The sequence below is a fragment of the Patella vulgata genome, chromosome 2 (assembly GCF_932274485.2).
Source record: "Patella vulgata chromosome 2, xgPatVulg1.2, whole genome shotgun sequence".
In the NCBI taxonomy this organism is placed as follows: domain Eukaryota; kingdom Metazoa; phylum Mollusca; class Gastropoda; family Patellidae; genus Patella; species Patella vulgata.
This window is the reverse complement of record NC_065880.2, coordinates 71,850,554-71,862,728: the sequence shown is the minus strand read 5'-3', so window position 1 is coordinate 71,862,728 and position 12,175 is coordinate 71,850,554. Positions and strand designations below refer to the sequence as shown.

Genomic DNA, 12,175 nt, shown 5'->3' with positions numbered 1-12,175 from the left:
CTGACCACTCAAGAATGAGGAAGCATGGTGAAGAATTAATTACTACTATTACTGATTATAAATATGACCAAACCGAGTCTACCCTGTTATGGGAGAAAAAATAACTACCCTCCAAAACACCACTGATCTATCAACACCCCAGAAACCATCAAGTAACAATTTGCATAAATGCTTTGTAACAAATATGGAACCTATGTACTGTCAATTGTTCAAATGTATATTACATGTACATGTAGTTGCACAGTCTTTAATAACTTAGTTGGTGCACAACCCTATTTCATTGCACATAAAAATATATATTCAATCGATCAACCATTTCACTATACTTTAACAAATCACATGTACATTCATTTCTCATTATGGCAAAGTCTTAGTCTATAGTTGTTTCATTTTAACGCTATTCTAATGCAATATATTTTATAATCGATAATAACTTTAGTACAGTCGTAATTTACGAGCGCTTGCATAATATAAATTATTGATTGTGCGAACTAATCAATTAAATGTACATTAGCATGGAAACATTATCTACCTTGTCCTTTCACTTTATCTCCTACATGAATCTTCTAGAATAAAAAACAACATTAATGATATGTTGGAATGTCATGCATTTGTATTCAATTAATTCCACTACATGTATGTACTTAATTAATTGCAGCATCAGACGCCATTACGTCAACAATATTTCTTCAAATTAACCCAATCTGATTAAAATACAGATCCTATTGTGTTTCTTTATATACCGTAGTTCAAAATTTTGTTTTTACTTGGATTCACTATATCAGATGGGATTAGCGAATCAAATGGTCTGTTGAACTAAGTTCTTATCGTATGGTGTTAGTCGGAGTAGCCATCCCAGATTTCTTTCATGAAGGGACTACTTTCGTTCATTTCGTACTTGATCTATGCGGATGTTCCCTTATATAGAGTCGTCTGGGATCATAGCAAACGAGTCTCGGGTGGACCAGTGCAGTGCTGTATCACTGGAGCAACTGCTTCCATTATTGGTGAACAGAGAGACAGCTAAAGAATTGCCATTATAAAAATGTTTATTCGCATAGACTCTAACACTCCCAACCCATTTGACTATTTCTTTTAAAATAATATGGGAACTATCTGGATAACCAGACTGGGTTATTGAAATGTATAATATGCACTAAGTTTTTCTAGTATTAGAAAATGCCGTGGGATTTCCATAGCTAGCATAATTTTGAACTCGATCCGAAGTTGCAATGGAATGGTGGTGGGTTGGTGAAGGGGGGAAGAGAGGGGCATATCCCTTTTTAAGGTATCTCAACTAGGTTACAATGGAATGGAGGTGGTGCGGTGGTGACAGGGAGGCGGTCCTGGCTTTCCCCGGGTAAAGTATATATGAAGACCGGATACCAAACAAAAATTGACTGGTTAGTCGCCCTAGTGCGCTTAATTTTAGTCCTCCTGAAATCCATTCTAAATTTATGAAGGCAAACTCTCTACAGATGATTGACATAAAATATACATACATCCATCCATAAACACTACACACGTGTAACCGAGTGTGGCTTATTTGCTCATCACTAGGTCACAAAAAATTGTCACTAGTGGAAGCATTTAACATAGGCCCTAGCATAGACATTGATGAGATCATAATAATGTATATTGTATGTGTAGTCATTGAGACGTCACCAGCCAATCAACCGGATTAAGACTGTAATTGAAAAATTAACTGTCTGATACTAAAACGGTAATACATCGAAAAAATTTACCCAGATAGCCGTGAATTTGCCATAATATGTATATAGTAACCACTGGATACACCTGTAATATTGTTTGGTCACTTGATTCGCTCTTTAACTCAATCTATCAAACATCATTTTATTTCTACAAATGATTATTTTGGACAACATATAAATCGCTAATATTTATTAAATATCTAGATCTTGATGAAACTATATATGTCCAGGTATTCTACTGTTTTTGAACTTATCTTAATCATTAATCATACAACTACAATATAAAGCCATAAATATACTATGTTGTATTGATTTTTCAGGTATGGTAAACAACTATACATGTAATAGACATAAATGTAAATTCAATATTTCATCCATGGTAATAATGTTCTGTATTTCAACAGATAATGGTAGACATCTATGCCTCACTGATTGTTTTGTTGTAAAAGTTATAGAACCTTACAAAAGATGATCAAATATCAATACACACTGATCTATTAGATCTAAATATTTCTATCTCCAGCATTTATATTTTTAGACCAGGAATTGGTCCCAAGTGCTACTCTTATTGTTATTCTTCTTGAGGGCGACCAATTCATGTACATGTAAGACTCACATGAAACTTGACATGCTTGTTCCTTGGACAATTGTCCATCGACTCACAGGCTGATTTTTGATATTATGTCAAAATTTCAAGGTGGCGGTGATGACGTCATACTTGGCTTCTGGTCCAAATATTACTATTGTACTTGTTATCCCATTTTTTTAGTGTATTGTTCTATAATATGTCTTTGTAAAAAGCACAATGTCTTTGTAAAAAGCACATGAGCACATTTATGGGGAGTTTGTACGAGACTGAAGCATATAATAATAGAGAGAGAGAGAGAGAGAGAGAGAGAAATGGGGTTTAACGTCCACTCGACACAAACTAGGTAATTTCGGGACTAACATATGGTTCAATTTTATTTCCATAATTTGCTTGCGCATAGGGGTCTTATTATGTATTTTTATTTATTATGTTCCATGTACATATTTACATACAGTTGAGAAATATCTACATGTAGATCTGCATATTATGTACTAAATCTATTCCAAAAACAGTCATACTTATTTCATACATTTTTTATAACTGCATGCAAAGTGCAATTGTGCATTGGATCAAAAGAATCAAACATTTTATTATTTATTTGGATTATATATCTGAAGTGGTCACACCTACATTTTTGAATTTTGTTTCCAAATGCCATGGCTGAGACACATACATGTACATGGTTTAACTTTAATAATACATGTACATGCCATGCGTGTTTATATTCCACAGGGAATCCAATTCCTGTATAAGTTTTATTACCTATTAAATATCTCTTTATTAAATTATGTATAGCTATAGATGAACTAAATTAAGAAGCGTCACCAGAGACATCAATATATTTGTCAGTAAGTGCACATTTTATAGCCTAGTGTGAATATTACATTAACGTTATATATTTACGGATCTAAAGGTATTCAATAAGCAAATAATTCATTTCAAATAAAATGAAAAGAGATGTGTTCTGACATGCCAGCTTTGTGTAATAATAACCGTGTAGCAGTATACAATATGAATTTAATACAAATAAAGTTTAAAAAGTTCAATCTATTTTTAGGATCTGATTGTGGGTTTGATCAGTTTTCATAACCTACATGTAGATGTACATTTTTGACAGGATGGATCAGTTTGGAATCAGAGTCTCTTGTTTAAAGAGAGACGTCAGTTTTATTAAATTATATTTACATACAGGTAAGAGATAAAATGGGCTATTTAGACCTGGTTTTCCCTCAGAATCAGTGACTAGGTTTGTAAGACTGAGTGGACTCACGTTGGGGGCTTATATTTATACTACATGTACATGTATTCCTGTATCGTGTCCATGATGCCGGGGACACAAATTAGCGTGGTCTACATGTAGGTTTACTACCAGTTTAAAATTCCCTTAACTGGCTACAGAAGATGGGTGATGGCGATTAAGCAGACACAGATCCATTTATTTCTATATTTATTTGTCAGTTTTCTGCTGAAGGTGAAACAAAAATCATTTCAACCTCCACAGAACTCAATACAACTTGGTGATAAAATGGTGATAATACATGTAGCTTATTGAATTCCCTATTCGCTAATACTGGATTACCAATTTAGTAAAATCGCAATTGATCTATTGACAGACGTGCTACTGCAATTCTCACATCATCAGCACGTAATGTCTCGTACATGAACGATGTAAGCGTCAGACATATTACATGTGTTCAATCACATCGACAATGAAAGAAGAGGACTATTAGCACATCCATCAATAATAAAGATTAGTATAATATAATGTACTGGGGGAAATCATCATGATTGCAATACAGAATGTCAGACCTTGTTGATTGTATTTTTATTGATGTATAATAATCCAGACACGTAAGTCTAAAAATAAGGAACCTGTCACAGACATTGTCTGAGGCACAAATCAAGGATTTGTCAGGCATAATCCCCCTGGTGTCTGTCATTTTGTCTATCACTGATTTGAAGTTTTCTCTGTTTCCACTGATATTATTGGCACCAGTGATGTGCCGATATGGTTATTATTAGTTTTACCGATATCAGATGTTGACAGCGAAATATATATCGGCAGATACATGTATACATGTAGATACAATTACTGATAATGACTCGTTAAAAAATATTACCCATTAAAGTAACTGAAATGTCATGATAGTGCAAATCTGAGCATCACTATTGGCATGAACTTCACAATGCCAGGTACTATTTCAGAAGCACCCAACATTTTGTCAGGAACAACTGATGTACATTGTACCAAAACCATTATAAATTTTGTTTCAAATGCACAGACAGATTTTTAAATATCAATGGAATTTTATTCCACGTCTACTCTGTATCATCCATTTTTCACTGTAGAAAAGTGGGATGTTACACCATATTTCATTTTATTTGTTTTTCCAAACCCCCAAAGCACTAAGATGAACATACTGGAAAATGGTGTAATATTTCTTGGCATGATGTCACAACAATAAGCAAAAATTAATGTACAGGTAGTTAATAATTATTATAAGAATTATTACGCCCCTTTTTAATGGCAGTGCCAATGAGCAGTACTGTATAATATCTTAAATATTCACATGTACATGTTATTGAAGAAAAATGAATATCTACTACAATGTGTATGCAGAGTAACTTTTGCTTTCCTAAAAACTTATTATCTTTATAAGAAAAAGCTATTCAAGCTGAGCAAACAGTGGTTCGTAAACTATCTATCGGCCAGTGGTTGGATCTTTAATTGGTCACCTTGTGTTACAATTTGTTGGATTGAGTGGTGTATAAACATTGATAGACATTGCAATCTCCAGTTTTACTATTGATACAAGTTTGTTAAAGGTCCCTCCGTCTTGTTTTTATCAACTAATAACCCTGATCAATATCCCTGTTTGTTGACAATTCATTACTCTATCAATCTGTTAATACTGTCAATCTGTAAAAAGTCCACTAAACTAATTCTAATCATAGGTTACAACTAAACAAATACTACTCTCATTACCACCATAATAACTTCTTTTATTTCGCAGGACAAGAAGAGAGGTAATTTTCTAAATTAATCAGAGCTTGTCATTACATGAAAAGTTCCAAACTTCTAAAAATGAAACTTTAAAAAAATTTCATTCATTTTCAAATATATTATCCTTTCTATTAAATATATCTATCAAATATGTAAATTTTATCCAGTTAGGTCAAAAATGTACAAATGGATAGGTAAGGCCCAACTACACAGCTACCATAATAAACTAAGTATTGATTATCCATTTTTAAATTAGATTATTAAATTATTATGGGCTTGTCATGTGAATAAATGTCTAATTGATAATTCATATAACATTTGAGGCCACAAGAAAAACCTGCAGTAGACATAATTGTGTATCTTTAAATTTATCAGGTCATAATGACATTAATATAAACGTTATTTATTTAATAACAACTTTATGGTTAACAAGATATTGATTTAAATAATATTTCTCTCATGCAGATACAACTTTCTTTTAAAAGGCAGGAAATCAGCTCTCTGTTTATTGGCACTGGTATCGTTTCATCCTCCTCCTCACCATCACCAGGGAATCGTTTTTAAGGGACATAATACAGTAAAAGCTCGCAAATGTATCTAAAGGGTTTTTTCAAGACTAACATATGCTATCATTTTATTGCAATAATTCGCTTGTGTATGGTCTTTAGCAATGGAAAGAAACTTCAGGCACCAGAGAAAACCCACCAGGTTAGGCATACGATCATACTTTTTGACATGTAAAAGCTTGGGATCGAAACCATGTCACTTGACTTAAAGGGCATACGGAACTTTAAAATAGATGAAAATGTATCTAAAAGCACATATTAATGTTCTATGAATGTACAGTATACAAAGTGGGATTACATTTAATTTTTTAAATCGTAATTGTATTTCGAATCAATTATATTCGGTGAACAGTCCAAACTGAATGGCAGTTGATTACACCTACTTTGACCATTCTACATGTTTTTTATTATTATTTTGTCTTCGTGAATTACTTCTGCATCGTCTTGTAGATACATGTATGTTTGTCTTTGTACATTACAAATAGAAATACACGACTTTGTGTACCGATTTTAAAATATTCATTATGTTTTAAATATTGGATATTAGTATCCACTATTTTCACGGCAAGATAAAAACATCAATATTGATTGAAATGACAAATATTGAATTCACATTCATGTTTCTATTTTCAAATGTTATCGAAAATATTGAGTTAGAGGTTTAGCTCCTTTATTGATCTAATGATCAAAAGTGCATGTGTTAGTCCACTCAACCCCTCGATGGACAAGAGAGGATGCAGATTATAACGTACACCATACAATTTGATCAAAAGAAAACTGATTTATTACAAATCTTTTTGTTCTTTGACCATTCTTTTTAAATACTAAATCAACATTCAGTACTGCACTACGTAGTTCAGCTCTGAACGTAGGTCTCATTACACTCGAGAGTCCGAGTGTAACGAGACCTACGTTCAGAGCTGAACTATGCACTACGGTAACATATTGGTTCATACATATAAAGTTAAAATGCTTCTAATCTTATTAAATAAACAGCTGTCACCTTTATTAATTTAATATTGTTACAAAATCTGAAATAATGCTGTCCACCCAGCTTATCCAACACATTTGACAGAAAACTTCATTGTATACAGAGTAAAATTTCATGTGAATAATGTAATAAAAACGTCAATGGATGCAGTGTGGAAACCATTGGTTATTAAAGGTAACAGAAGTCATTTCTCTATTCATGTATTAGTCAGCAGACAACTTTTTCACATGGCCTTATTAACTCACTCTATCATGTCTAATTTCATGGATAACCTGAACAATATAAATGAAAACTGTTTCATAAGAACTGTACTTGATTGTACAGTCATTTTGGGACTAACATATGGTTCAATTTAATTTCAATAATTCACTTTAGCAGTAAGAGGAAACCGGAGAACACAGAGAAAACCCATGAGGTTGGACACAACCCTATTCCTTGTCGCGTACAAGCAAAACCATGCCACTTGACATAATGACAGACTTTATGATCTAAAGTGTACACATTAAACCATTCTGCTACCCAACTCCCCACCTCGACTGCTACCCATGGGTGTTGAAAAAAAAGTTGATCCATTATACATAAAATCAACACACCTCCTCAAACCCAATATGTTTGATTTTTGTGGTGTGTTCTTTTTTTATTTCTTGTGGGATGTTTTTAAAACTGTGTGAATTTACATATTTCTGCTAAGAAATCTTTTAACAAAAAAGTTTATATAACACATTAAAACCCCAGTTATCAGAGGAAAATATGTAAACTGGGTAGTTACTCTAGAATTGTAAATCTTTCTAACACAGGAAAGGTTGTTTAGATTTCCCTTCAACACCTAATGTATACAGTATTTATTATATACTTGAAAACTACCCATGGATTTAATGAACATGTGTCAGCTTACTATAAAACTTCTTGTTCATGTGTGGGATATGATGAACATAATGAGTAATACTAAAAGATATAACATAGTTTACCAGGTAATACAATACGCTCACCTGCACTGTGGCATGCAGAGAGCGGGTAGGGGGGCAGTTGAGGTGAAGGCCTCAGGCATCTATTCAGGGGGCTGGGGGGGGAGGGGCATCCAATCAAAGACTGAAATAAAGTTTTTTAAATTTTAACTCATCCCTGTTATGGCAACGTTGTGAAAGCTGCTCTTTTTAATTTGAATAACAAGCTTATTTCATCTGTTTAGCTATAATTCTACAGTTGTTTTAACATAATAGTAATACAAGTGAACTCCCTGGATTCCAACCCATTCATATAGCAGCATGTCAAATTAAGAAATGTCATGATGGTATTTCGAAGGCAGTGACTCAGTTGTAAAAATCAGAATCTGCCAACAAATCAACTTGCATGATTGCATAATTGACTATAATAAAATTCTTTGTGAGAGACATCCCAGCACTTGATGAATATTGAATGCAAAGGAGTCGAGTAAAATTAATATCAAATACCCTTGTAACAAGTAAAATCAATCATGACTCATTCATGCCATTTGCTAACACGATGCAATTAAAATTACTCCATCAGTATAATTGTACGTATTCAGTTATCACTAATAATACTAATATACAAAATGTGAACAAAATTTTTAGGTTTAATAATGTTATGTAGAGGAACCACAGTTATACATGTATAAAATGATTTTATTAAAATAATCAAAAGATGTATACAGGTTTCACCTGTTCCATACCTGTAAGCTAGATAAATAGTATACCGAAACAAATGAACTGCCGATATGTTTTACTCGAAGTAATCAATTAAGTTTTTCTTTAGGGTTGAGTAAGACTTAATTAGTCATCATCAATACAGGGTAATTTACATTAAACAAAAGTTGAAAGAAACATCAATGATCAAGTGATGATGATTAATACTATGAGTATATGACAAATAAAATTATGAATTAACAGAATTAAATTATCAACATATATATAGGCCTATATTACAGGGGCAGATATACATATTTATATTTTACAAAATCTGAAAAAAGAGGGTAGCCTACAAAAAGGGGGAAATTTAATTACTTCTATTTACAGTACTGGTTGTGAAATTTAACTCTTCAAGGTAGATTTTAATGATTTGCCATTTGGACAACCTGAGTGAAATTTTAACTCTTAAGGTGTACATGTATTTTGATGTGGGGACAACCAGACTTAGATATCATCATAAGATTGAGTGTAAGATTAATTTCAATTCTATTTCTAAACCAAATTTTCAAGTTGGCATTTGCTGGGTTTGGTGTGTCTGCCAATGTACGAATTAACTTATATTTCTTTTTTACTACATGTAGGTAGCATTGGGTACAACATACTATTATGTAAAAAATTCCTTAAGTTTAGTGTTTTTCCGATGTTATTTATGTACATGTACCGTAGCCCTTTAAAAGATGATCAAATTTATTTTAATAAATCACAAAATATTTCATATTGTTTGCCAGTGCAAAAAACTATTATTATTGAATGGGTTCCTTCATTTGGAGGATTTCTTTCTTTCTATTTTGCTTGGATCTATTATAAAGGATAGGCTACATATACCTGTTCGTGGCATCATAACTTATTTTGTAGCCTATTTTTTCGTGTGCACACTGGAACAATTAGATGAATTTGATCTGATTCCTTTACAGACAATTCTTTTGTCAGCAAGTCAGGCATACCTCTACCTGTAATGTGTTTGGTACTTGTCAATTCATACATGTATTTGTAGGTGGTAAAAGGGAGTCCTTAATAGGCTTACACAATTTACATATTATTGGGTCTATAAATACTTTTACATGGAAAGCTTGCTTGTTGACATTGAAAATATTTGTTTATCTGCAACTTAATTCATCTATGTAACTTTGTCTTTACACAAAAAATACTACCAAACGTTAAAAATAACGTCAGGATCTTGAGTGTGCTCAGTCAATGTCTAACTCTAAATCGGTACAGGTGAGGGCTGTCTTGACATTTTCACAGATATTATACCGTACCTGTGGTTATGGCCTACAGCAATTCATCCACACGATACGAGGTCACGTAATATAAACTTCTTTGAAAGTTAGACCAGTTGTCTTGACATTCCGTTATTATATTTTATATGATTGTACAACCATGGTATATCAGTGCACGTGCAACATTTATGTGGGCCGTTATTTGTTTTTATCCCAGTGGGGATGTTATAAGCGCTTGTAAACATTGAAGCTCGAAAAGTTTTCAAACATTCAGCTTGCTACATGTAAATGTACCTCTGCTTGGCCTACAAAAATTTAACTGTCTCCATTCAAGTATTCAAGTGACTCTTACCTCATCGGCGGAGTTGTCGTCGATATGCCGCTCTTCTTCCGTCACAGTATTTCTTGATGGCATTTTGAATCTTCTTATTCTTAGCTGTTACATAGGTAATACGAAATCCTCGTGATATAGATTTATAAGATATATCCAACGGTAAAATTTGTTACAAAAGTTTTAATACGCTTGGCTCACCGGCCGGTTCACAGGACACTAAACTGTAGTATGACTGGTTCAGCTTGAATTAGCGGTCGAGTCCATTTTTATAACGGGGTTTTAAGTACATGCTGATCAATCAACACCGAGCGACGCGCGCCTTTTGAACAAAAGCTCACAAGGTGTGTTTTGCAGCGTAATAAACAAGAAACATTCATGTGAGAAGAAAGGGGTTTGAAAAATCCCAAAACATTTGGACACAATAAAATTCCACAGTCATGAAGTTAGCTAGATTTAGGCTAAAAGTAAAATTTTTAGGCGGCCCTTTTTTCACAAAGATGATATTTTCAATCCCAAGTTAATGGGCACTAACCCTAACCCTAACCCATAATCCTTGGGGGAAAAAAGTAAATGGGGGTTTAGATTTGAAAGGGGTTAAAAGAGAAAGGATAAAAGAGAAGAAAAACAAATGAAAAGATAAATGAAAAAAGTAGATAAACCATTAACAGCGCCTATTTTTATTCAGGAAAATTCAATTTCGGAATATTAGGCCTTGGCTGCTCCTTTGGCCCATATTAGGCCTTGGCTGCTCCTTTGGCCCATTGTCTGCGATATCACCTCGGTGGAAGCGGACGTAAAATACAACTAACTCATCACCTTTGGCCCATCAGTATGCACATGTCACACACATTATTTCAAGGCAAAACTACAACACGTGTTTTTGTTTATTTATTGTGGAACATCTTAGTGGCGTTAATTAGTGCAGGTATGGACCGCACTATACACATAAACAATTACATGTACACAAGACAAAGCAGTTTTATTGTATTTTTATACCAGGGCCCCGTTTCTCGAAATCTTAACTAAATATAAAATCCAAATTTTAGTAGATACTTCAATTTTGATTGGCTAAGCACTAAAATCAATATATCCAACCAAATTACTCAAATTTGGATTTTATCTTAGTTAAAATTTCGTAAAACAGGCCCCTGGTTCTTTGTTTCATTTTATCTTTCTTTAACCATTAGTAGGAGATGGGTGACGGAGACGCAATGGCACGTTTTGTGTTATATAGGGTTTAGAGATTTTAGAGGTTTTGACGGATTTTCCGATTTGGCCCCCCCCCCCTCTTGTGGTGTATTCCGGGTGAGGGGGGGCTGGCAAGCGACAACGTATATTCGTTCGGATGGGACGATTTACGGAGGTCCCGTGTACAGATTGGCGAGCACGTATATAAGAATCCATGAAGGTTGGAATTCTAAATAAGATTAGGCCGTATAGTATCGCTGTCCGGGCAAAATGTCACTTGTAGCACACTGTATGGCGTATACCCTTCTCCATCAGCCGAGTCGGAGCAGAACAGTATATGGCGTTAATACCATTTCATAATTAATCATAAAGCCCATCCAGTGTCAGACATATACCATGGCTCAATTTAATCTGCTAAAATATAACGCTAGCATGTTTCACACAGTCCAAAATAACCCGCTAACGATATAAATATTGGGTTTTTGTACCCCTAAGGGATCTTGTTCGTCATGCAAATTCAGCGGTCACCCGCCCCTAAATAGGCTATTCTATTCACTCAGAAAAGAGATTTACATTCGTACATGCAGAGCACATTCGACTTAATCATCTCATCATCTCATTGGAAAATAATGCTAAAAAAAGATAATAGGCCTATGTATTGGAACCAAATTTGGTAAAGTCTACCGATAAATAAACCATATGATGACCCGCTAAATCTAAGAAGGAGAATTGTTTTTATTATAGGCTAAAAATAAAACGTACTGGGCATAGTGTCTAACAATCCTTTCTTCCTTATGTAAACTATTGGTTTAGGGTCTTTAGCACACTGATCAGCAGTGAATATTCGCTAGGCCTCTACAATAGA

At 33.8% G+C, this 12,175-nt stretch overlaps 1 protein-coding gene across 4 annotated transcripts in view; it reads right to left on the bottom strand.

Moving 5' to 3' along the window:
* LOC126811732 (titin) overlaps positions 1–10,351 on the bottom strand; it is a 128,941-nt gene extending 118,590 nt beyond the window's left edge. For 3 of the 4 annotated variants that reach the window (XM_050537588.2, XM_050537590.2, XM_050537592.2), the window contains exon 1: positions 10,141–10,351. In XM_050537588.2, the coding sequence (XP_050393545.1) occupies positions 10,141–10,203 (63 nt within the window). In that variant the 5' untranslated portion in view covers positions 10,204–10,351. The remainder of the gene's footprint in view (positions 1–10,140) is intronic. The other variant, XM_050537587.2, reaches the window with a different exon arrangement.
* Positions 10,352–12,175: the final 1,824 nt, after the last annotated feature.